Raw genomic sequence first — 26597 nt, forward strand, 5'->3', positions numbered from 1 at the left:
AAATCACGTAAATGTATATATATACGCCATTAATATCTATTAAAATAAATTATTATTTACTAAATTAATTGTTTCAATTTATTATCACGTAGTTTCTGAATTATCATCATCAATAAGATCCTTCATTTCTTCATATAAAGTTTGCGTGGACAACAGATCAAATGTAACCATACTTTCTTCTAATTGATACCACCGTATGTACGAAAACGTTTGTTCATATTCATTTAGACTAATATCATTAGGTAAGGAATGTTCAGAATTGAAGCTGAAACATTTAAATTTTAAACCTTTAAATATTTATATATTTTACTGTTAGTTCTTTGTTCTTATCTTTACCTGTTTCTATTCCAGTTTGTTTTATGAATTATTCTTGGAATTGGAATAGATAGCCCTGATGGAGGTAAATGTTGATAGGCTATTTCAATTAATAAACTCTGATTAAAATTATTAAATGGATAAACAAGATTATCATTTTCTATCGATTCATCTTTTGTGCTAATGTGATACTGTAGCATTAAATCATCTGAAAACGAATTTACAGGAATTGGGTTGGATTCTGGAAGGGAGGTAATGAGTTTAAAAAAAAATTTAAATAAAATTTATTTTTACTTTACAAAAGATTTGTAAATTATTTAATACGATATTTATAATCATACTGATTATACTATATAAATTATAAATATCAAAATTTGTAGAAATATACAAGGAATGAACACATTCTATAACATTAGTAAAGATAACAATAAATACATATTATTAATTAATATAAAAAATAATTAAAAAATTTCTAATGGTAATATATGTTTACTACGGCATTACTTTTTCTTTATAGACACAATGCTAAAGAATTATGAAAACTTAATATGTAAGCGTATTAGCGTTAAACACGTGACATATTGCAGTTAAATGCCGAGCTTAAACCAGTCACTGAAAATAAAGTAATTTAAAAAATTTAATGATTTCAATTAACATACATTTTTGTAATTACCAAATATCTAATTTCACGATTTATGTATTGTATGAAACTATTAAAATAGCTTTATACTTACAGTAACTCGCATCTTTATTCTGTATCGCATTGTGTAGAGCTAAAGCAAGATACGTGTGATATTTATTATAGCTACTTTCCAATACATCTAATTCTTCACTGATAAACATTAACTTTTTATAATTCCATCGAGATCGAACATGACTACACATTTCAATTAACTGAAATAAACATACAAATTAATAAGAATGAATTACATACAATTTCAAATGACAAAACGGTATGTACATACATTATTTATAGTAGCCATCAAATCTTCATATTCCGTTGTTAGCAAACAATGTTCATGAACTTTTTTCAAATATTCATTATGAACTGCAATTAGAATATATCCTTGAAATATGTATTTAAATATCAATAAATTTAAGAACTTGTAGATTAATTTACCTGATACAATTGCATCAAGGCTATCAGTTTGCATTAAAGATTTCTCTAATATGATACTTAAATTTTGTAGCACTTGACCTGATAAATACGTATGTATTGAGCTAATTGCATGTAATAAACAAAATCGCAAACTTTCAATTCGTCTTATATGAAATTGTTCTAATTTATTCTTTTTATACATTGATTTTGATCCTTCTAAATCTAAAAACATATCAAAATTCACTATGCTATTTGCAAAGCATGAAATAAATGTTTCCTATCAAATCTTACCGCTAAATCTTAAATTATTTAACGTCCATAAAGCCCACTTTAATTTTAACTGAAACCTAAATATCTCATTATACTTAATAAAAGTTTTTTCATTTAAAATAATATTCATAGGCCAGCCTATAGTATAATGTAATGTTATGTTATCTACAGCCGTTAATACTTGATTTGTAGGTGTATTAGAAACTGTAATAGACCAACGCGAACTTGAATTCGGCCACCATTGAGAAAGGATTTCTTCAAGTATACACGATAGAAAATACGAGTTATTCCACATTTGGTTGGTTTCAATCTAAATAAAATTTAATATGAAACATACATAATAAAAGTTGAATAAAAAACAGATGTATTATTTGTACCTCGTGAAATAATTTTTGATAAAATTTGTTCATGATATGACCAGCTTCCATCATGTAAACAGATCTCATTAATGTTAAATGTGATTCCAATTTATATTCTTCTGACATCATCTGTTTCACTAATCTACTGGCACCATTATAACGTGAAACTAAAATCTCTGCTAAAATATTTTCTAATATTTTTCGGAATGGCAATATATAATCTGATACTTCTTCAAGTCTAAAAGATTATATTTTATATTTAAAATAAAACATCTCCAGTAAAATGCTTCTTAAACTTACAAAAATACCTTTTAAATATATTGTTACTCTTTACTTTGTTACTTTGACATTTAGCTATAAAAGTATCAGTGCTACTTTTGTTTAATAATTCAGAAGGTAGATAATCTTCTAAAGCTTTTAATAAAAATGGATTGTTAAATTCAGTTAATTGTTGTATGATATTTTTATCTATGTCTTCATTATGCTTATCTTCTTTCACTTCATCTTCATTAATTGAAGGTATTTCTTTATGTGGTTTACATTTACTATACTTAGAAATTTCCACATCTAATTTAGTATAAAATTCTTCAACTAGGGATGGTTTTGTTCCTATCAAAAATATTAAGTATTGTAGTAATTATTATTATATGAACAGTAAAATAAAAAGTATTCTATACCATCATTTCCAATATTAATTTTCCATATATCTGAAATACGATCTAGAGATACTAATAACTCAATACTTTGACCAATATGTTGTACTTTTCTTATTAAAAATCGCATTATAGGATCTGATAAACATATGCCATCCAAAGGTCTCAAAGAAAATGTTTCATATTGCTCAGTGTTTTCTAACGCTATATCATTCAATACTCTAAAATGAAAACACAATTACGATTTATTATTCTTAATTTCTTTTTATATTTAACATTCTTACCTGACAATTATAAATTCCTCCCTCCAATCTTCAAATCGTCCTTCGCTTAACCACGTGTCAATTATATTTAAATATACAGTAAGACTAGATAAATATAAACTGATACAAATATTTGTTCTTTCTTGATTATGTGATTTCTGTATTTCGAAATACAAAGACGACAATAATTTTGATGCGCATTTCCAATTCGGATAAATCCTCCAATTACATACAGCCTTTTTGTGAACTTGATGTAAAATTTTTAAATTGTATAAATTTTTTTTCAAGACTGATGATAAAGATAAAAGTGTATAGGTTTTATCTAAAAATCAGTGTAATTAGCATCACAAATTTTAGAAACTTTTTATATTTATAAAAGTTTTGACTATACCTTGTTTCATAAGTTCTTTTTCTATATCAATTATTTCAGATTTAAATTTCATTATGTGTTGTTTAAGAATTGAATTGTATGTTTCATAAGTCAAAGGTGGTTTTTTATTTAAACCATCCTGTTCTACATATAAATCGGTTCCAAATTTTTCTATATCATATATTATTGAAAAATGTTCACAAAATGGTAAGAGAATACTGTTAAAAGCAACCTAAAATTTGTTAGGACTAACATTTTTGAGTAATCAGAATTTATATTTTTATTAAACAGATTTTGATAAATTACTTTTATATACTTACAGTTGTTAAACTGGGTATAGATATATTGGAATGGATGGAAAATTTTGCTTCTCCACTTTTTTGAAACACTACCATATGCATTGGAGCATGAAACATCCACAACAATTCTCTACACACTGAATATTCACTAAGTGTTCCAATTGAGTAAAAATCTCCTTCTATTGCTTTATGCCTATTTAACATTACTAATTGTAAATGAAAAATATTTGAATACATTGTTAAAGCAAAATTAAATAAAATAAGTACCAAATTTCACAAAGATGAGCATCACAGACTCTACTTTTAACTGGATATTTCCTCCACTGTAATTCATTCCACCATGTATTTTGAACATTTGATAGTAACCAGTTTTTAGATTTAAGCTCCTCATTTAATGCTAATGATAATTTATTTATTTCTTTCTCAGTATTTGGTATGCATATTGTTTTATCTGTATTTGTAACACCTGTAGATCTTTCAAAATTTGTACTCAAATTGTCAGTATCTTCTTCATCTTCTGACCATTCCTGTTAAAAACATTTTATACAAACATGGTATATCGCATAGTATATTTTCAGTGTATCCAATGAAAAATATTTACACTTTCTGTATCACTTTTATAGTCATCAAAAAAATTTTCATGACCTTCTTTTAAATATTCAGCCCAATCAATCTCATCTGGAACTTCCTTTTCATTTTCACTTGTTACATTGAAAGTAAATTCTCCACGTATTAATGTTAAACATTCTAAATCTGATTTATGAGTTTCTTTAGCTAATTCCAATAGTAGAGTTAATAAACACCATTGCAAATCATATTGTGGATGTTGTTCAAAATCAAAACTAGATAAAAATATATCAACAAGTTCCTTGAATTTTTTTGCTACATCATATTTTCCATGAATTGAAAACTTTGTGATCAGAGCTTTAATTGCTTCTTTTGTAGTAGTGCTATTAACAGATAGGTATCGATGATGTTTAATATTTACCATACAAAACCTTTCACAAATTTTAAATCCTTCTTCATTTTCCTAAAAATATAACAGGATTAATAAAAATATATTATTTTTTATGATTATTCGTAAAATCGTGTTCATAATCTTAATTTAAAATAGATTATTTAAAATAAACTTTACCTCAAAAGAAGTTATTGTTGTTATTAATTGCTTGATATCATTGTGAATGTCATTTAATGTTTTTGTGCCCATTTTTATTACAAAACTTAGTAGCAGTAAATCAGAACGCTTGATATGACATTACAAACTTACAATGCAAGTGAATACAAAAGTTAATCATTATTTAAAGATCTTAACCTTTTGAAAATAGCATTTTGCAGTGACTACAGATCCTATCGAGCAGTAACCGCAGATACAAAGACTGATTATGGGGTTCCTAGGAACCCTCAGGCAAGCTTAAGTCTACATGTACTGTGACGGTCGTACCAGTTTTACCAGTTCTTCTTCTATCGTGCCTTGCATTTACAACTGAAAATACACAATTTTGGTTCCCTTTAACAATTTTAACACCCTTAACATAATTATTTGACAAACTTATATTTTAAAAAGACCGCCATAAATTAAAATTTTTAAATTCGATCCCACCGCCATCTATACAAAAACGTCGGAAACTACTCGACAGTTTACCGATCCAGTTCCCGCAACAAACGAACGCTAGCGCCACCTATTAAAAAACAGTGGAAACTAGTCTACAAATAGTTTCCGATGTTTTTTAATAGGTGGCGCTAGCGTTCCTTTGTTGCGGGAACTGGATCGGTAAACTGTCGAGTAGTTTCCGACGTTTTTGTATAGATGGCGGTGGGATCGAATTTAAAAAATTTAATTTATGGCGGTCTTTTTAAAATATAAGTTCATCAAACAATTATTTTAATAATTTTTTGGTCTTGTGCAGATTTTAACTGATTTCTAAAAACTAGAATCAACATATAAAAAACTAAATTACACAAAAGAGCAATAAAATGTATTACAAGTTTATAGTGAAATTTATTTAATAAAAACTTAAACTAGGATTACAATTAGAAAATGATTAAATTCTCGAAAAGTATAAACACATTTTATGTTATAAATTTAAGTAACGGTATAAAGTTTGTTGCTATAATCACGATGGAAGACGTGACATAACTCAGTCAAATAATGAGATCTCAATAAACCTAAAAATTAGTACTGTGTATATAATGAGAGTAATTACTTTGGTCCCATTGTAGGGAGAACTAAAGTATCTTATGGAATGCACATTAATATTTTATGTATTGTTATTTTACGTTTACAACATTTTCATAAAAAAGTTTTAGTTTAAATACAATTAGAGGACAAATACATGTTTTTCTTTTAATATGAAGTCTTACAACTTCGTATAATCTACCATTTAAAAAATGTACAAATAATTGCTTAAAAATATTCGGACGCATTCCTAATAATGCATGTTTCCTACACAATAAAAACGAAGTATCAGTTTAATTTCATTTTAAAACAGGTTATATTCAGTTTTACCGGAATGAACAGACTAAAGTTTTTTCAAATTAGCTTCGGTGGAAGAATTGATCTAAGCGCTTAATGTAATACATGTAAGGTTCCTGAGGACTGATACGTGACTAACAGGATGATAATATAATGTTTTAGATGGAAAGAATATTCCTGATATCATAGAAATGATGCTACATTATTGTACATTAATATGCAGTTGTATTAACTCAGAATAATGATGTTATATAAAAATAAGTATCGAATTATTTTTACTAACACATTTATATGATGGTGCACACGTTTCTGAGAAAAACCGGATTTTGTAATTACAGTTCGTCCTTCTCGTCAAGATCTACATCACTGAGATCAATGTCTTCTTCTTGGGGAGGTTCAGCATCTTTACCATCCCACGGTGTTGTTTCCAGAATTTTAGGTAACTGAGCTCCTTTTAAAGGAGCTGTACCACCTCGTCCATAACTTAGATCTCGCAAGAATTCATTTATACCATCATACGAAAAACTACCTTTCAGTAATGAATATTTCATTTTCTTTATATTTACAGCAGCTAATGCTGGATAACCAAAACCTCCAATTTCTAATGCTTCTTCAATATAAGGCTGAGCACCGGCTTCAGCCCAAACCCACCTATTAAGAAAAATATATTTTTATGAGATATAAATTTCTCCATTTAGTAAATATTGAAAGGTTTTATCCATACCCCCACATCTTTTGTTTATATTTTTCTCCAAGATTATTCAAAATCTTTAAATATTGATTTCTACATTCTGACTGACAATCTAAGATATGTGGTAAAACTGAAACAACACACAATGGTTTGTCTTCGCATGCGTCTCTTAAACTTTTTTCATTTACAATTTGAACTACTTCTGGCGCTGGGACATTTTCGGCCAATTTCTCTAGTGCCCAATTTACAATGTCGCTACCTGTACGGCCACCATCATATTCTTGTACAGAATCAAACGACTTTTTACCAGGTGCAAAGTATTTGATAGTAGGATATCCTTTTATTTCATATTGACTAGCCTGTAATATTAATATTTCATATGTAAAATAACATATAATTTTAAGTAAGATTAATCTTAAGATAAATTACTAACTTTAACTCTGTTTACAGTAGCATCAATAGCACCCAATTTCACTTTTCCTTTCAGCTCTGTAGCTGCAGATGCCCAGGTGGGAGCTAAATGTTTGCAGTGACCACACCATGGTGCATAAAACTCAACTAACCACATGTCTTCTGAATTCATCACCATTTTATCAAAATTATCATCTGTTAATTCGATTACATCTTTGGAATCTTTAGACTATAAGAAAAATAGAAGACCTGTTAATATTTATTAACTATTTTTTCCATTTTCATTATATATTACCTAGATTTACCTTAGAATCTCCACCATTTCTTTTCCCACCTAAAGCTCTACGTGCTTTCTGACTAACTGCATTCAAAGCAGCATCAACAATTCCAGCTGCAGTTCTTGGCCCATTATAGTCTTCTGGTTTACTATCAACACTGAAAATCTTAATTGTTGGAAAACCTTGAATTCCATATTTTGACCCAAGAGATTTATGCTCATCCGCATTTACTGCACCAACTTTTACAATACCCTATTCATCATACACATTTACAAAACATCATATCAATAAAGAATCAATAAAACAAACATAAATTGCAAGAATAAAACTTACTTTTAAAGCAGTGGCAGCTTTATCATATTCAGGTGTTAACTGTTGACAATGTCCACACCATGGGGCATAAAATTCCACTATCCATACATTATCACTGTTTAATACCAAATTATCAAAATTGTTTGGTTTTAGATCTATAACATGGGAATTGGAGGAGTACAGAGAATGAGCTCCAGTAATTAATATTAGGATACCTATAAGTAACAGAAGCATAAAAATGATTAATTTGAACGGAAATAGCGTAAGGAAAAGTATTGAAATATTGCATAAAGTCGAATAAAAATAAATATTTGACGTGGATAAATAAACATCTACCGGTTAAAACCTAACGATACAGTTATAAAAGATAATAGTATATACGAGTATGTATATTGAGTTAGAAAACGTACCTAAAAATGCTTGCATGTTTCTTAGTAAAGTAATCATATATTTACAGTTTCTTCTGTAAAACTATTCACTGGATAAATCTGTCAGATATATGATTAAAACGTATACAACCTCCTCTTATAAAGTTCAATCGCTCTATTCTCTACTTCACTCTTTATAACCATATAACTTTTCGTGGATCGTTCTGATTGGTTCTCTGTAATCAACAGTCATCCGTTGATCGACAAGGAAACAACATTACCAAAAATCGTCATTCTAAGCAGAACTTGAAAGTTTTAGCAAGAATCATCAGAGTATAAACCATTTTCATCGATTTTCATATTCCTAACAGTTATAGAGTAATTATATTGTCTAAGATATTATGAAAAATGTACGATAATAAAAAATACATTATTTATAAATAAATATAATATAGTTAGTAATGATATGGTTGAGAAATATTTGTATTAATATTGTTATCGTTGTTTAGTTGTAAATAAAGATTTTATTATATGTATATTATATGTAACATGTGTAAATATAATCCTGATTATAGGAGAATGTAATACATATATTCTATTATGCAAACAAAGAAAATGATATAAAATAATTGTGAAACCAATCAAATTGTTGGAATTATATCATATACTATATGTATTACATAATTCACTCCAAATTCGGCACGGCGCGAGTAGCGTTAATAATTATCACATAAATTGTATAAGTTTCATTGGTTTAACAGTAAAATTGTTCAACAATATAAAGTTCTAATAATTATATAAAATCAATTGAAAAATGTCGGGAAATCAGTATAAAAATGTTACACATTGTATTTTTGATATGGACGGATTGTTACTTGGTAAGCGGTTTGTACTTTATGAAGTTACGTGAACTTTGTTATAATAATTCAATTATTCGTTAAAGATAATTTCTGTTTAACACAAATAATGTACAGATCATATCAGAAAAAATGTTTTGAACATGTGTATTGCAAAATTGATCATATAATAATTTGTATATCAGAAATTAACCTGTATATGAATGTTATATTTATGCGAATATAGTAATTTTGTTTTGTCTATGCACGTGTAGTAATGAATAAAATGTCAATGGCAATTATTAAGAAATATGAGGAATATAAATTAAAATGCACCATGCATCTGTATGAGCGGATTCTACTGTCAATGAAAGGGTTAAAAAAGCACTCATCATGCGTGAGTTTGTACGTGCTTTACTCCTAACTTTGAGAAGCTGTGTTAGAATTTGTACATACACCCTTGTATATAAAAAGATATGCATATAATTTTTGTTAAAGAAAAATCAAATTTTAAAACTACCTTCAACACAGTTTCTACAAATTAATATATAAATTATAAATTATAAGCGAATTAAATGATTTGTATATAGTACATGTATTAATGATGTAATCTCTTATTAAAATGTCAATAGATACAGAAACACTTTACTCTGAAGCCTTTAATCATATTGTAAATCGCTATGGAAAAGAATTTACATGGGAGCACAAAGCAAAAATTATGGGCTTTAAAACTAAAGCTATTGCCCAAGTTACAATTGAAATGTTAGATTTACCTATGACAGTAGAAGAGTTTGAAACTGAGATAGTACAAATATATCATGAATTGTTTCCCTCTGCTAATCTTATGCCTGGTAAGTTATAAAAATAAGTTACATTAATAGAATTGCAATAAATTATTATGTTAAAATTTACCTGAATATAGGTGCTGAACGATTGTTAAGACATTTAAAAGAAAATAATGTTCCAATTGCATTAGCTACCAGTTCAAACAAAGAGAACTTTAAATTAAAAACTCAAAGATGGACAGAGTTGTTTGATTTGTTTGATCATAAAGTTCTTGGAGGTTCTGATCCTGATGTTGTTCAGGGTAAACCAGCACCAGATATCTTTTTGGTTGCTGCCAAACGTTTTCCTGATAATCCTGATCCTTCAATGGTTTGATATAATTCATGTTTATACCTTTATAGATTTTATTTTACTATTATCATTAAACCAACAATTATTCTTTCAGTGCCTTGTATTTGAAGATGCTCCAAATGGTGTAAAGGCTGCACTTAGTGCTGGAATGCAAGTTATCATGGTTCCAGATCCAAGGTTACCAAAACATTATATTGAAAATCCAACATTAATAATAAATAGTCTTGAAGAATTTCAACCTGAAGTGTTTGGTTTACCACCATATAGTAAATAATAAACTTGAAATATGTTTCTGGTTAGCTAACAGAATATCTTGATATTATAAGAGCAAAATCAATATCAAAATATTGATGTATTTATTGATATAAAAATTCGTTAAAAATATTAAATAATGTTGTAAATTTATCTTGATATATTATTTATTTTAAGATAAATATACAAAACTAGATAATTCTGAAGTACTTTTCTTTTTACGTCTAAATACACGCAAATAAAGTATACCTGATATCATTATTAAAACTTGTTAGAAAGTATAAATATACAGCGAACTTTTAAAACTTGATTTATTCCTTATAATATTAAAAATATGTAAAAAGATATTTATATTTCAGTTATAAGTATTTAAAAAAGTAACATTCAAATATAACAATGCAAAGTTAATTATAAGATGTTTAAAAGAAGAAGCCTTTGTTTTTATAATAAATATAGGTTGGATCATATAACAGATTATTTTCACTGAAATAAAAGAAATTAATTTTATAATTAATTTTTTTATTTATACTGAAAATTTATTATTTATTGTTTACTTACCATTTCATCATCTGATCCATCTGATATATCTAAAGTACTTCTATGTAAACTTGGTGTTTTTTGTTGTGAATTAGTACATGAAAATATTGTATCCAAACATACAACAGAAAATCCATTTCGCCTAAGTATTTTTTCCATTGCTTCCTTCAAAGAATCATATGCTTCTCTCATACCCTGTGGACGCTGAGACAATAAATCTACAAACGTATGTATTTATTATTTTTTGTTATGCGTTTGTTCTTTATCAAAAAACTACAAATACTCACTTTTGTACTTTGGCTGACTTACATCAAAAAGATGAAGATAAAAGCACATTTGATTATAAAGTTTTGTTTCTGAAAACTTTAGGAAGTAATATTTTATTTTCTGATATATTTGAAGAACTTAAGAGCAATAATTAACTTTTTATCTTACCACCCTATGTAAATCAGCATCTGCACATTTTCTACAAGTCGGATATTTTTTACAAAAACCTAACGGGAGTATTTGTGTCTGTTCACCACACAATGGATTTTCACACTCTAACAAGCCCACATAATATTCAGAAATTGCTTCTCGTACAGCGAGTGTCATCGCATTTTGTATAGCATTAACATATGTCCACGGTTGTACTCTACAGTCCGGGTTTGAACAGGAAGCAAGTGATAACTGATTACCAGTAGGCTGTAAAATGTCTATAATTAAAAACTGTGTAAAATATTTATTTATAAAATACAAAATATATGAATAAAAATTGATAATTTCTCACTATTTTAGTTAGAATATCCTTAATTATAATTTCTGATTGACATTTTTCATTTGTACAATTGAATTTCAGAGGAAGACAATACTTAAATCTGTCATCATTTACCAATAACGGTATATCATTGTTTTCTTCTTCGTGTATTATTCTTTTAGATTTATAAATTTTTTCCAAACCTGGTGTGAAAGTTTTTATTTATAGTATATGTGTAATAATTTATATAAGATGATGAAAATTTACCCAAATTTTCAGCTAGCAAAACATCATCAATTCCTTCGATTGGTTCACAAATTCGCAGAGCAATAGGAAAAACTTGACTTAGCAAATAATAATTGACATCTATTTTTAAAGTATCACTCTTCTTATATTCATCAATATGATATGCTCTTTCAGTTGCAGACTTATCTGTTCCATCCTAGTAAAATGCTTATATGTTTAATATAGATACTAATAAATTTAAACGTTAATAACGTTAATAAACACATACGTCACATATAATATATGGAACAGTATCGCCAACTTTCCACATCCTACCTCCTTCTTTGTTTAATCTTAAAGCAACTTGTACGTGAGCTTGTTTAGCATCTGGATATTCATGTGGATTTTTTGATAATTGTTTTGTTATAACTAACGATGATAATGAAACTTGATTTTCTCGAACATTTTTGGCAACATTTTGTAACAAGTGGAAAATTTGTTCCAATCGATTTTCATTTGATTGATCAGAAAGAAGTTGATCCAAAATTTTTCTAACAATCATTAAATATAGTTATTTAATTTTTTATTTTATTAAATTATTAAAAGGTTTTACTTACCTCCCAACATCACAAGCTAACTGACACCAATCTCTTCGTACAATATCTAAACCTTTATGTTCTTGGGATAATTCTATTTGCCCATTAGGCAATTTTGTCATTGTAACCGCAGCATATTTTTTCTTTTGTAGAAGTAATAAATATCGAAAAACGCCATCAATATCTAACTCTACCCGTTTATACAACTTGTTGACCTCTTGCTTAATCTAAATATAAGTTTGATTAATATTAAGCGAATTAAATATTTATGTTAACAATATAGTACCTTTCTTCCAACAACAACAACTTCTTCATAATCTAATATATTTGTGTTTATCATTATGGAATCGGTATCTCCATATATGACTTCATAATTCAATTTTTCAACTAGACTTTTTGTATGTTGTAGAATTTCTCGTCCTTTTGCTAGAATAATATTTAAAAGATAAGTATAAAATCTGTATATATAAGTATAAAATAAGTATAAAATTTTATTCTATGTTCTACCTGTTACTAAAGCAGCAAGTCCTTTGGCATAAAATCTACAATGAGTTGCACCCAAGCAACCGTACATAGAATTAGCTGTAAGTTTCAAAGCCAGTTGTCTAATATTATATTGCATTTTTAATTCGGGTGAAATATTTGGCGTTTTCATTAATTTCTTCACCTCTCCTCTACTTTCAACTAATTTTCGAATTTCGGTTGGAATTATTCCTGGTTCCAAACCTGACTCAGGTATAGATAAGTCCTGCATATATATGATTATAAATGAAAGCATATTACGTATCCGATCAGTAATAAATAAATAAATTTACCGCACTATCAGCATATGCAGCTCCAGGTACAGTAGTAAAACATAAATTATATTCCTGAATTATACTGGGATACAAAGAGTTAAAATCCATTAATAAAATAAGTTTATCATAAAATCCTTTTTTTGGTTCAAGAACTAAGCCACCAGCATAAGCGGCTTTCTTTCTACCCGTATGTTCTGGATAAATAGTATTAATTACTTATAACTATATCATAAACAAATGTTTAAAAATTGAATACATACCTTCATCACCTTTTACTTTTTTTGTAATTCGTTTATCAGGTGTTATGTATTGTTTTAAATGAAAAGCATGTAACAATAAATATTCATTCCTCTCGGCACGTCCTGCTGTTAGCGTTCTTGATATAATATTTCCTAAATAAATATTATTTTTATAACAAATCTGCTGTATATAGAACTTCACTGTTTGAAACATGTACATGTACTGTGCACCGATGACAAGATGTCCCATGAGAAGCACGCATTTGCATTTGTCTCATGGAACATCTTGTCATCGGTGCACTATATCTACCGGCAATACACGTAATTTGCAATGCAAGTGGAAGAACATTGAGTTCAAAAACTATGGACAAAATATACAATGCTTCTGTTAATGTTATCTTAATTAAATTGTCTATTTTATTTGTTGTATTGTAAAATGATGCACATTCGCCTGGTTTTATTTCTTTACATTCATTTTCTTTCTTTTTTAATACCTACGAAAATAATTATTTCATTCAAATAAATATTAGTAAAGATTTATATAACATTCAAAAATTGTTAAATATATACCGCAGTACAAAGAGATGGCAAATCATAACTTCTAACTTTGAGATTCAATTCTTTAGCTGAAACTTGTATGTCACAAGTAGGACGCCCAGCTATCACTTGATTTAAGTTTATCTTTCCCTGAAAATAGTTTTTTATTTATTTTTCTATACAACTCATTGTAAAGATGTTTCAGTATTATACCTTGATAAAAGGAGGTGCCGAACGTCTTAGTCTTCCAAGTCTACTCCAATTTGAAACTTTTAATGTTATCATTCTATGCATTAATATATCAAATTGAAAGCCACAATCATATCCAATTAAACAGTCCGAATCTGTTGTATTAATTATTTTTAATAATTCTTCAAGTAAATCTGTTTCTGTTTCAAATTTCATTACTTTAGTATATGAAATATTTGACAATATTTCTCGCGCTTGTCTTGGCCAAGGAATGTCGCGCGGATGTGTAATTACTATTTGAAACAATGTATTTATTACACATGAAAGACACATATTTATAATGTTAAATTAAAATAATTGACGTACGGCAAATATGTTGTTGAAACGGTGGTTTTGGTGGTTCTTTATCAATATGATATTTATAATGTATGAGTATAGCAACCATAACTACCTCATTTTGTTGTGATTTAGCATTCAAACAAGTTCGTACATTCAAAGTCATCATTATTAACGGTGGTAATGTTTGACACTCGGAGAAAACAGATATGTTTTCCATTTTCATACAATTTACCTATTATATTGCGCAATACATCGTCAATATATAATATTTCACCAATTTGTATAAAAAAAAATTAAATTATACCTTTACGTTGCACCAGCTGGTCTGTACACCAGTAGGCAATGGACACTTAATATCTAACCAACATGGACCTTTTATATTTCTTTCTATCAGAAATAATTCTAAAGCATTTACAGTTGTTCCAAAAACACGTTCTATCGATAATCCAGAATAATCAGAAGGCATGACTGGATAATGAGCAGAGTATCTTACTTCTAAGTACTCAGACTTTGCTGGAGTGCCTTCCTGCTCAAAAGCATAATTTTTTAGAACTTTACTGCAACGAAATTCTTTTATTCCTACTTTATTTGCAAATTGATTAAATTCTTTATATACATTTTCTATCGTATTTGCTTGTTCTTCATTATTTTCCTCTGAAGAAGTTTTTATCTGAAATTTGTATCATTATTATTAAATTTAAATTGTAACAGAAAATATGTTCATACATACATATGCTCTAGGAAGAAGATAAATTCTTCGCGGAATATTTTTTACTGTTATACAGCAAGAACGATATTCTTTTATAGATGGTACAAAAACTTTTCCAAACAAGTACACAATTCCAGGCTGTTTGTATGGATCTTCATATGCATCCCACCAATAGAATCTAAATACTTCTTCTTTATTTGCATTAGTTACAAGTGGTAAAGGCACTTCGGTAGTATTTGTAGATACTTCAATATTTGGAGTTTGTATTTCAAAGTCACTATCTAACATCTTACTAAAACTTTCGGAATCAAATATTTCTGTTTCAATGTCTTTCTTACATTCCGGTTGATTAAGCATTTTATTTTTTTCGTTTTTTTGAATGACAGATGGTACTGACTTCTCAACATGATCAACATGTTTACTTTCAAAATCTGTATTGAACTGCAACAAGTATGACATTAATTGTTTATTTTAAAATCCATAATAGAACATGAAGAGAACTTACATCACTAATAAATTGACTAAGATCTTCACTTTCACTTTCAATTACTTGACTACTACTTGTATTTTTAGCATTCTCTTTTGAATTTACATCTGATACTGTTGTGTTTAAATTATCAATAATTTCATCATCATCTGTAATTATCTGACTGCTAGATTGATTTGAAGTACTTTGTATTTGACAAATTGATTCTGTTTGTTTAAATACATTTGTCTTCCTTGGTTTATCAAACATTATTAAATCATCATCAGTCTGATTATGATATTGTATTTTATCAGATTCCAAAATTGACTGTAGTTTTTGTTCTGGACAAGTATTTCTAAAATCACAATTCATTTTAACATCATATATATTAAAATATAACTTTCTATTAAATATATAAAACAAAATTGATTACGTTTTATTTGACTGAGTGTTAACACAGAATTTATTTTTGACAGTTCTTGATTCTGGTTTCTTTGGAGTATCATTCTTTTTCAATTCAGACATTAAATCTCCTAAGATATTATCATGATCCAGTCCAACATCATGTTTCTTTTTAGAAGACATGTTCATTATCATACTTTGAATATTTCCTTTCCTTTTCTTCTCATTATCCTTTTTAGCTTTTTTAGGTCCTGTGACCTTATGCTTTCTTGCTTCTTGTATGCTTTCATCATCTAAATCATCATCAAAAATTTCTCTACCATCCTCTACATAACCACTGTTTCCTTTTAAAACAAAGAATAATTTAATAATCATTAACCTTGTTATTTGTCATACAATTATAAACATATTAAAGTTATTACCATCATCAATAATCCAATCATCATGTTGTCTTTCTATTACAGTTTTAGTATATTCTTTCTCATCAACTTCTTCATAAACATTTTCCAATTCATCAACCTCATATTTATGTTTACTACCTTTCAATTGTCTTAATTTTTCTAAAGCTGATAGCCTTCCAGTTTTATCAATCTTTTGACGTTTACTTCTGCTTGCTGAGGGTGCTAAACAAATTTGTAATATATTTTATTAAATGTTAATGTTTAATGAAAAAGCGGTATTAATGCAACCAGTTTTTAAACACTTACATTGTGCATCACTCATGTTTCTCGCAGAATTAGAGTGCCAGAAAGTATTACAAATAATAACTATTAAAAGTTATAAAGATTCTTATTTTATATACAAAAAGAAGAAAATGAAAACAACTATTAGAGGTTTCAATGGCAGGTGCTTTTAGTCATTTTGGCGGGAGTTTGATTGAAATCGATTATTATATTGCTACAGTTCTCAACAGTGCTGTACATAGGAGAGCCCCTATGGTTCCCAAAATTCTCCTTTCTTTTCAGTCTTTCTAACACAGACTAACAATTTCTCAATTATGTGGTTCTCTCAATCTACTTCAAACAAATACATATCTAATCTCTACGTGAGATTGGGTAATAAATATATGTGGACACACATGCATATGAGGATCACCTTGCTTTGCAAAAGCTCCCTAAAGGGTCTTGTGAACGGCACTGATTTAGCATACGACATTATACACTGTGATTATACGGCTAACTTCACCTAAGAATTTGTGTTCACCGATTGAGAAAGTATAAAAAGTTAAGCTTTGAAAGGTAAGCTACCTGTAAGATTAATGTTTCCAATATTTATATCTGTTTGCTGTTAATTATTATTAACAAATTTTATGTATGGCACAGCTTTTTGGGTTGTGTTGTTATTACACAACGGTTAAAGTAAATGTTCTTTTGTGTCGTCATCGCATTCTTTTACTATAATTATACTGTTAAAGAGCTAATCAGATATAATTTACTTTATTATTTAGTTATCTAGTTCACTAGTAATAAAAAAATATATATGTAAATCTGTATTTCACTTGATGAAATATGGTTTATTATGCTTGACAAATGTTTCATTGTTTCTTTCAAGCATCTTACATTTATTTTTCCAAATAATAATATGCAGTTAATTTGATTTTGTTATATTGTTTAACCATATTGATTCTTATGTTTTGATAACACTTAAGATTAAGTTGAAGTTTTGTTTTTTATTTTTTAGTAAAATGTCAAAAGCACATAGTCCTATTTTTAATGGAGAAGCTGACAATTTTTATGACCCAAATTTTACTTTGGACATTAATAAGAAGATGCGTGTGCCAAAGAGTATTCGTGTGAGCGGTGATTACACGGATGAAGAAGTAGCTGGTACAAATGGCTCTAGCTGGAATCAGATGGTCGCAGCAGAAAAATTTGAGATGCATGTTCCAGATAGAATTTTAGTTGTTGGTAAATATGAAGAACAATATTTTTTAATACCCATTGATATGGGTATATCAATAATTAAATAATTAAATAACAATAATCTTATTAAAATAATACAAGATATAATTAATTTGTAACATAGGACAAGAGCAACATGTAGGAACAAAAGCACCTCCTAGAGAAATTACATTAGAGAATGCAGTATTACCACCTGAACCAGGCTTAGTTAGAGTACAGGTAAATATTTTTAAATGCAAATAAAATCTTTTAACAGATCATATGTTATAAAGCAATATATAATTTTGTATGTTATCAATAGACTCCTCCAAGAATCTTGACATTGGATAATCACTATTTCCCTGCTGTTGATGAAGAAGATCCAAACTCATATTTAACAGAGGCTAAGGATTCAGTATCCTCTAGATCTCATGGACAATATCCTACAGAAACACAAATAGTTAGGCATGTCAGGTATAAATTTATTTATTTGTCTACAGAACTACACCTATTTTTCTTTTCAAAAATTGATATGAACTATTGCTTTTCAGAGAACAAACTCCCTCATATAGCGCACTCGATGTGTCTCTGCCACCTAGTGAAGAGATACAGCATTTACGTCGACAAGTAGGAAAATTAAATCGACGTGTAATGGCTATTGAACTTGATATGTTACAACGTCAACAAAGAGACAAAATTTTATATGCATTAACATTGACGTACTTAATTCTTAAAGCTTTTTCATGGTTAACTAGAAACTGAATTTGCATTATAAAAATATAAAAAATTTGCATCTTGTGTGAAAGATGGTGCTTAAATACAAGATGTTTTATAAGAGTCTCCCTTGCTCTGAGAACAAAAATTTATAACCAAAGACTCTTTATGCAGAGTATATAAAATTGAGATATTCAAATGTATGTATCGTATATGTTCAAGATTAAATTATTGAAAAATATTTGCATGAAAAAATGGTAACATACTGAACTTACAAAACGCAACACGTAGTTATTCTTTTACATTTTACATTATATGTAATGAATTGAAATTTCAATCTTTATTTAAATGTATAAAAATTGAATATATACGATACTAATTTTTAAAACGATTTTGAACGTTTAAATATGTTTATACAATGTAACGCATTATTGAAATAAGCAAGATATGAATTTCTGTGACAATTTTATTTAATATGTACTAATGAATTCATTTTGCTTGCGATGTATTTAGTAATAATAAACTGAAGATAAAGAGATGTTAAGTAGAAGTATAATAGATTGTAAATTTGTAAAATTAAGAGTAATGACGTTGTGAGATCCTAGCTGTGTTATGCATTGAAAGTGAAATTAATTTTGACTTTTTATCATTTTCTGCATTTACATCTTTTAATTCGATATAAATAAATATATTGTAGTGATACATTCATTGAAATGTTGAAACCAATTATTGTAATCGTCTAAAATATTACTAAGTTTGACATCTTTTTGTGGCCATGTTATACATTATTATACATTTATATAAAATAATCTTAAGAAAAATATACAAATATGTATACAATAGTTTTTGTTTCATTTATTATATGTAAATTGTCATGAGATATTATCATAGCTAAATGGATTGTTACTAATAACATTGTCAAAACACGATTGCAAATAATATTCTAACCTAACAAAAATGTTTCTCTTTTTTTTACCTGTATACATAAGAGTATATAAACATGAAATTGTTTATTGCATATTGAAGAAGATTAATTGTTATAAAATTATATTAAACTATTCTTTTGTATACTATATATTTATATACATAAAACGATTATCAATAAATACATTTTTTGATTGATTTTAATACATAAATATTTAAATACGTACTACATAATATCTAAGCATAATGTTACTTATAATTATGAATAGAAGAAAATTAAAGTAATAAAAGAAAAATGAAACAATCTCAATTGGAAACATTTTGTTTTTTTTAAATAAATTCTTATATTGAAATCATTAAAATATTGCGAATCTTATGAAACTTTTCATATATAAAAACATTTTAGTATTCATAAATTTCAAATTGAAGGGATACGGAACTTGAAGGTAGTTGTTGATGACTATTATGTTGGTACATGTATGATGATGGTCGTTCCCACAGTCCAATTCTACTTCAATTTACTTTAAGTATTGGACAGAGTTCAACTATCACCCTTCACGAATGATGGACTGAACTGTCGGTTAAATTCCATTTAATATTTAAGACAGGTTTACGTAATCTCATTTGTAAAGTAAATAAATTAATTAAGTACAATTTAATAATATTGTCTAGTAGGTATCTGTTCTTTCTAGACTTATGCACTGATTACGTATCTGCAAAATGTTTTTCTCCGTCACCCTCAATATTTAAGAAAATTGATTTAAAAGAAAGAAGATACTCCTGAATATACCGATATAAATTTCTAATTCATTATAAACATTTAAATACATATATCGGAACAATCATTAAAGATGGTGAGACACCATCTTCATATCAATTGGTACCAATTTATTCCAATACTTCAATTTATTTTTAAAAGTAAATATTTAAAGTAAAATTGAAATACATAACAAGATAAAGTAGAATTAATTTTTATATCATTCAAATTACGTAACCCTTTACGATTATTAAATGAAAGATGAACATTTTACCATATGAAAGGACAGACTATCTGAAATAAGGCATTATGTTATTTCCTCAATGATGCCTTATGAAATAAACTTGGCTGTTTCAAAGAATTCTTTGTTTTCTTTTTAATTGCACAAGATAGGATTAAACTTCTTTTTTTATTACAGATGAATTACTTGAAATTTACGTAATTTTAAAATCTTACGGATTAAAATTCTTGGATGATTATTTGAATATATGAGAAATAGAATTTCTGATTATCATTTGCCAAGTTGAACGTGTTAACTTATTGATCCATTTTCAGATATTTATAGGGAAAATAGTGTTTCTGGTTAACTGGAGAACGTTTCTACTGTCGTAACGGACGTGTCGATATCAGCAGATTGTTATCAGTATTATATTTCGAATACTGATCGATCCGGAACACTTCCAGCCATACGACGACGCTTGTTATGTACATTATATAGGTAATGATGCTTGTTTCTTGGGATGAAAACGAAACGGCTCGAATGGTAGCGTTGAGTTGGATAAAATCAGCCTTTGTAAACAGATTATAGTTCATAATCGTTTGTCGAGGGTCGTCTTACGAATGGCCTGGCAACATAATTCTCCCATTATGAAAGTTCCAGAGGCACCGAGTGCCAATTGATTGAAACAATCTATGCATTCCAGCTACACGTGATGTAATTGAACAGTTCACAGACCGGCCAACAATGATCGTTTAAAATACAAAACGTATTTATGCATTATTTAAGGTGAATTAAACTGATAACTAATCGATTATCAGAACAAAAATCATTGGAGGATATAACATCTGTTTGTATTCCGGAAGTTGTACGGCAACAAGGAGATATCGTTTCTGATAATGGAACTGTTTAAAATAGTTTTATTATTTATATTAAAATAAACTTATGGATGCAGTTTTAAAAAATGTACTATAATGTATAATATACATATAATATAAGAAAAAAAATTATAAATAAAATGACACGTTAAAATGTTACAAATATTCGAGATCTTCTGTGTATCCTATAACAATTACAAAACGCGGAAGAGAAATGAATATTATACGTTCCCTGCATGATAAGATAATTAATTTACCTAAAATAACATTTATGAATAATTTGTAACGCAGAAACGGTATAAACACGGTTGAAGGTGGAATTTAAAATAAGATTCGATAAAAAAGGAAAACGAAAGAACGTTGGAGAAATACGTACACATACGTATGAGAAACGATTGAAAGCGTCAAAATATTCAACTAACACACATTTAGAAGATAAAGTAAAAACAGGATGTGACTATAAGATGATAGGAGAAAAAAATATAAGAAAGAAGACGAAGAAGTTGCAAACGAAGCATATGTTTAGTTTATGTTAGATCAGTTAGCTTGATAAAAAGCCAGCAGTAACCAAATATAATAGGTTCCAGTTAAACTGGGGGTGGAAGGGGGCTGCCGCGCCATTTCTTTTAAAGCGCATGCTTGTTCGTTCTCCCGACATTTACGTTTCAGCTACGAACACGACGTTTTGGATATTCACCTTCGAGTGTTATTTACGTTCGTTTTGACTACGAATTCTTCCTTTATTCTTTGCATTGCAAATATCACGTATAAGTTGTCGAAAAACAATTATTTTATAAAAAGCAATTGTACTGATCGGTACCTTAGCTTTACCGTTGGTATATACATCAATTCACTACCGTCAGTTTCATTCCAATCGATCTATAATCCTTGAACTCGATATTCCTAAAGAAACACATATTTTCCAAAGAAATTTTTCGAAAATCTAATTCATAACTCTTACGGTCAGTGTTTAAATTTAATATCATACAAAATGGCTTTGAAAATTCGCGTCGATTCGCCGAAGGTGAAGTACACAGAAGATTATATGGAGGCACAGTACGAGTATCAAACAACGAATGTTAAGGAAGACGACGATATGAAATATACGGTAAGCATATAAAAACGTTTCTTCTACAACTATGTTTCTTTTTAGCTGCAATTATTTTTATGGGTGTAACAACAGGTTTCATTACATTTTGAAATTGTCATCGAGTAATTACATTTAGCGGTAAACCTGACCAATAATAATTTAGCGAGTTTCCACTAGATGGATTGTGATTCTAAGCAAATGTTATTTCTTTTCTTGTAGGGAAACATATTTTTGCGTAGAACGATTCTTCACTGCGAAAATTCATTTTCGCAACATTTTGGAAGAATAATATTAAGATAGAACATAAAGCTGCACTATTTGCAATAATAACAGTACTAAGAAAAATCTTTAAAATAACCGCTTCTAGTAGTTTACAGTTTTCTGCATTTCCAATGTATCGGCTTTGCTTTACGCATATGCGATAAAACCTTAATAAATTATAATGATTAATTCGTCTTGTCCAATGAGTAACAGAAATTTAAATTTATAACTGAATCAATTTCTATATTAAATACATTTAATCAAGAAAAGATGCTAATACTTTAATAAATATTTTGAAGGTTGGAAGGTTTTTTCGAAAAAAAAAAAAAAAAAATTGTATAAATATCAAACTTACAGGTTTTGTATTGAAAAATTCTTTTTTAGGGAAAAGGAACAAATATAATAAAAAAATGAACAGCTGCTCAAACGCTATGATTTTAATTTTGGAAATGAATTTTTCACTTTTTGAAAATGCTGTGTTGTACACCACTGTGTACTAGCAGAAAAATGCTTGGATACAAATACTAACAATTACTACGCGTAATATTATTTATTTTAAACGCTTGAAACTAATATATTACAGAATATAAACATGTATTTATTATAATAGGTGACACCTGTGTCAACAAAGTTGCTGATTAGAACGCAACTGAAAGTTCCAAAACTTGGATTAATGTTAGTAGGATGGGGTGGAAATAATGGTACAACTATTACTGCAGCATTATTAGCAAATAAACTTAACTTGACATGGGAAACAAAGAATGGCATTCAAAAAGCAAATTGGTATTTATCATTCTAACTGTAATATTATTTTATATTTAAATAAAATAACACATTTATGTATGCTTTTTATTTAAATATCTAGGTACGGATCGTTAGTTCAAGCATCTACTGTCAGATTGGGAAAAAGAAACAAAGAAGATGTCTTTGTTCCAATGTCTTGGATGCTTCCAATGGTTAACCCAGATGATATTGAACTTGATGGCTGGGATATTTCAAGCATGAATTTAGCTGATGCTATGCAACGTGCAAAGGTCTTAGACATTAACTTACAAAAGCAATTAATACCACACATGATGCATATGAAACCAAGAAAAAGTACATATTATCCTGATTTTATTGCCTCTAATCAGGTAAAGTGTTCTTAGTTTATTTTGTTCTGTGTTACTATTTAATCTATATGAATATTTATTGATATATTAATTACAAGCAAATTTAAATTTTTAAATGGCTTTTATATTTCCAGGAGAAAAGAGCAAATAATTTAATTTCTGGTACAAAATTTGAACACTTAGAACAGATTAGAAAAGACATTGCAGACTTTAAAGCAGCTAAGAAATTAGATCAAGTAATTATACTGTGGACTGCTAATACTGAACGATTTTCGGAGATCATTCCAGGTATAAATGATACAGCAGAAAATTTATTAAAAGCTATAAAAGAAAACCACCCAGAAATTAGTCCCAGTACTGTTTTTGCTGTTGCAGCAGCTTTGGAAGGAGTAAGAGAACTGTTCATTTTTTTCTTTTCTATTAACAACTGTGTTGTCAGTAATATATATTAAAATATACTTCGTGTTTTTCCAGTGTACATATATCAATGGCTCTCCTCAGAACACTTTTGTGCCAGGAGCCTTGGAATTAGCAGAAAAACATAAAACATTTATTAGTGGTGATGACTTTAAATCTGGCCAGACAAAACTGAAATCTGTGCTTGTAGATTTTCTAGTGTCTGCTGGTATTAAACCAGTATCAATCGTTAGTTACAACCACCTTGGAAATAATGATGGATATAATTTATCTGCCCCTCAACAATTTCGATCAAAAGAGGTAATTTATTTACTAAGCTCAACTTAAATGTAATTTATATTAACAATGGAATCTAATCTTTTTTCAGATTTCAAAAAGTAATGTCGTAGATGACATGGTACAATCAAATAGAATTCTCTACAAACCTGGAGAGAAGCCAGATCATTGTGTTGTTATTAAATATGTTCCATATGTTGGTATGTATGGTAAAATATGCATATGTATTAATATGCTGACTACCATGTCATTCAGAGATATGAGATGAAATATGAGACTAATTAGTTCGTCTTTTGGTAGGTGATAGTAAACGGGCAATGGATGAGTACACATCAGAAATCTTACTTGGAGGACAGAACACAATTGTAATACACAACACGTGTGAGGACTCTTTGTTAGCTAGTCCAATCATTTTAGACTTGGTTCTTTTGGCGGAACTTTGCTCACGCATGACCTTTAAAGAAGCGGATACGGAGGACGAATTTGTTGGATTTCACAGTGTACTTTCCATACTATCATATCTATGCAAAGCACCATTAGTACCCCCAGGAACACCAGTAGTAAATGCATTATTTAGACAACGAGCTGCGATTGAAAATATGTTAAGAGCATGCCTTGCGTTGCCTCCGGAAAATAACATGTTGCTCGAGCACAAAGTGAATTTTGGAAAGTAAGTGGAAGTTGAACAAAAAGAATTACATTTTTAAGAGTAAGGGTATTACTGCTTGCAAACAAAAAAAGGAACAAACAGTATTATCACGGAACATTTAAAAAAAAAATACAGTGAAAATTTAGTATTCCTGAATGTTCACTACTCTTGCAAAATGAAATTTGTGTTTGAGAAACATATTTTCAAGATATGAAAACTATAGATATCATTAATTTACAGCGATTACTGTTGATTAATGACAAACATTATGAAACTCTTTTCATTTCAATTTACAAATCATAGATTCGATTTGTAAATTACCAAATTTAATATGTGATAATGTTGAGTATATTATTAGGTTTCATAATCTTTTGTAATATACAATTGTGATATATATTTTAAAAAGTAACAATCTAAATCTATATTTTTACCGATGTTGCTATTTCTTTTATTAATAAAAAATCACTATATTAGAAATGAAGATGGAGGACCAATTTTATATAAGAAATAACGTAGTTTCAGTTAAATAATTCATGCAGTTCGACTGTACCGTTCCTTGTCTTTTTAAGTTTAGAATAATATTCGACCTCGCTGCATAAAAGTTTGTGATCATTGAAATATTGTGAAACAATTTCAATACTTCTATTTTAAAATACCCTTATTGTTTAAATACATGTTATGTGTTTATAAATAAAATATCTTAAATAAATGCTAAAGAAAATACAGAGTTGTAGTACACTTTAACACAAATTTTGTTATTCATTTAACGAAAGACCATACCTGTTCACGCAGCTCAGGAAGGCCCTCCACTCTTGCCTCTAACTTCGTGGTCGTATACATGGTGCACAAAAATATTTGAATACAAGGAACAAAGAACTAACAACGTCAAAGGTCGAAGAGTATACTGAATATAAGATCGCTGGGTATATGCGCAATATCCCGGGGCGCTTGCGCAGACGAGGCATGCTTAAGCCAATCAGAGCTAACATGCGCAGAACGAACGAAACTCGTCGTATAACAAGTATGATCTCGTTGAACGAATAATAATTAAAAGAAACCTAAAAATTTGAGCCAATACCTGCACATTTTATTATGTTATTTATTTTCTATTTATTTTCTTATAAGTATTTTACTGTTATTTTTGCCGTTCTATTTAAAACAATTAAAGCTACTAAATTTTCAATTTCAGCCTTTCAAATATCATCATTTCGCGGCTGCTTACACGAGCATGCGATAAACATCTGAATCTGTTAATAAAATAAAT

The 26597-nt window shown here is 28.5% G+C and overlaps 6 protein-coding genes across 10 annotated transcripts; 3 read left to right on the forward strand and 3 right to left on the reverse strand.

The window, feature by feature from the left end:
- Positions 1–21: 21 nt before the first annotated feature.
- Grip128 (gamma-tubulin complex component 5) lies at positions 22–5002 on the reverse strand. Of its 2 annotated transcripts, XM_034334256.2 has the most exons (15): positions 4764–5002; positions 4230–4658; positions 3896–4155; positions 3650–3821; positions 3351–3561; positions 2981–3281; positions 2721–2917; positions 2352–2652; positions 2062–2281; positions 1706–1994; positions 1436–1636; positions 1281–1363; positions 1050–1209; positions 337–523; positions 22–265 (listed from the first exon to the last, which is right to left on the reverse strand). In XM_034334256.2, exons 1-15 carry the CDS (start codon positions 4833–4835, stop codon positions 85–87), a joined length of 3264 nt encoding a protein of 1087 aa, XP_034190147.2. In that variant the 5' UTR covers positions 4836–5002; the 3' UTR covers positions 22–84. The 2 variants fall into 2 exon arrangements, with proteins under 2 accessions (XP_034190147.2, XP_034190148.2); XM_034334257.2 differs by lacking the exons at positions 22–265; positions 337–523 and adding an exon at positions 747–927 and having other exon boundaries at positions 4764–5001.
- A 660-nt stretch (positions 5003–5662) lies between these two features.
- CaBP1 (Protein disulfide-isomerase A6 homolog CaBP1) lies at positions 5663–8445 on the reverse strand. The gene is made up of 6 exons (XM_034334074.2): positions 8204–8445; positions 7815–8008; positions 7509–7733; positions 7226–7432; positions 6826–7151; positions 5663–6752 (listed from the first exon to the last, which is right to left on the reverse strand). The coding sequence occupies exons 1-6, from the start codon at positions 8238–8240 to the stop codon at positions 6434–6436; spliced, it is 1308 nt and encodes a 435-aa protein (XP_034189965.1). The 5' UTR covers positions 8241–8445; the 3' UTR covers positions 5663–6433.
- Positions 8446–8827: 382 nt separating this feature from the next.
- On the forward strand, positions 8828–10661 carry LOC117608646 (pseudouridine-5'-phosphatase). 2 transcript variants are annotated; one of them, XM_034334080.2, is made up of 4 exons: positions 8828–9039; positions 9630–9848; positions 9920–10152; positions 10229–10651. In XM_034334080.2, exons 1-4 carry the CDS (start codon positions 8976–8978, stop codon positions 10406–10408), a joined length of 696 nt encoding a protein of 231 aa, XP_034189971.2. In that variant the 5' UTR covers positions 8828–8975; the 3' UTR covers positions 10409–10651. The 2 variants fall into 2 exon arrangements, with proteins under 2 accessions (XP_034189971.2, XP_076546934.1); XM_076690819.1 differs by lacking the exon at positions 8828–9039 and adding an exon at positions 9267–9394 and having other exon boundaries at positions 10229–10661.
- A 63-nt stretch (positions 10662–10724) lies between these two features.
- On the reverse strand, positions 10725–17031 carry DNApol-alpha180 (DNA polymerase alpha catalytic subunit). 2 transcript variants are annotated; one of them, XM_034334063.2, is made up of 22 exons: positions 16866–17031; positions 16581–16781; positions 16190–16502; positions 15796–16111; positions 15312–15731; positions 14886–15251; positions 14609–14813; positions 14267–14535; positions 14087–14203; positions 13827–14010; positions 13538–13669; positions 13296–13471; positions 12988–13228; positions 12767–12906; positions 12502–12707; positions 12174–12435; positions 11927–12101; positions 11693–11862; positions 11359–11607; positions 11211–11286; positions 10945–11141; positions 10725–10869 (listed from the first exon to the last, which is right to left on the reverse strand). In XM_034334063.2, exons 1-22 carry the CDS (start codon positions 16879–16881, stop codon positions 10867–10869), a joined length of 4434 nt encoding a protein of 1477 aa, XP_034189954.2. In that variant the 5' UTR covers positions 16882–17031; the 3' UTR covers positions 10725–10866. The 2 variants fall into 2 exon arrangements, with proteins under 2 accessions (XP_034189954.2, XP_034189955.2); XM_034334064.2 differs by lacking the exons at positions 10725–10869; positions 10945–11141; positions 11211–11286 and having other exon boundaries at positions 11359–11618.
- A 214-nt stretch (positions 17032–17245) lies between these two features.
- Positions 17246–19185, forward strand: Tango11 (transport and golgi organization 11). The gene is made up of 5 exons (XM_034334082.2): positions 17246–17396; positions 17839–18065; positions 18184–18278; positions 18361–18512; positions 18590–19185. The coding sequence occupies exons 2-5, from the start codon at positions 17843–17845 to the stop codon at positions 18798–18800; spliced, it is 681 nt and encodes a 226-aa protein (XP_034189973.1). The 5' UTR covers positions 17246–17396; positions 17839–17842; the 3' UTR covers positions 18801–19185.
- Positions 19186–22167: 2982 nt separating this feature from the next.
- On the forward strand, positions 22168–25479 carry Inos (Inositol-3-phosphate synthase). Of its 2 annotated transcripts, XM_034334071.2 has the most exons (8): positions 23028–23178; positions 23264–23419; positions 23490–23662; positions 23745–24012; positions 24126–24380; positions 24466–24708; positions 24776–24884; positions 24985–25479. In XM_034334071.2, the coding sequence occupies exons 3-8, from the start codon at positions 23553–23555 to the stop codon at positions 25356–25358; spliced, it is 1359 nt and encodes a 452-aa protein (XP_034189962.1). In that variant the 5' UTR covers positions 23028–23178; positions 23264–23419; positions 23490–23552; the 3' UTR covers positions 25359–25479. The 2 variants fall into 2 exon arrangements, with proteins under 2 accessions (XP_034189961.1, XP_034189962.1); XM_034334070.2 differs by lacking the exons at positions 23028–23178; positions 23264–23419 and adding an exon at positions 22168–22636.
- The last annotated feature ends 1118 nt before the right edge of the window (positions 25480–26597 follow it).

The sequence above is a fragment of the Osmia lignaria genome, chromosome 2 (genome assembly GCF_051020975.1).
Source record: "Osmia lignaria lignaria isolate PbOS001 chromosome 2, iyOsmLign1, whole genome shotgun sequence".
NCBI classification, from domain to species: domain Eukaryota; kingdom Metazoa; phylum Arthropoda; class Insecta; order Hymenoptera; family Megachilidae; genus Osmia; species Osmia lignaria.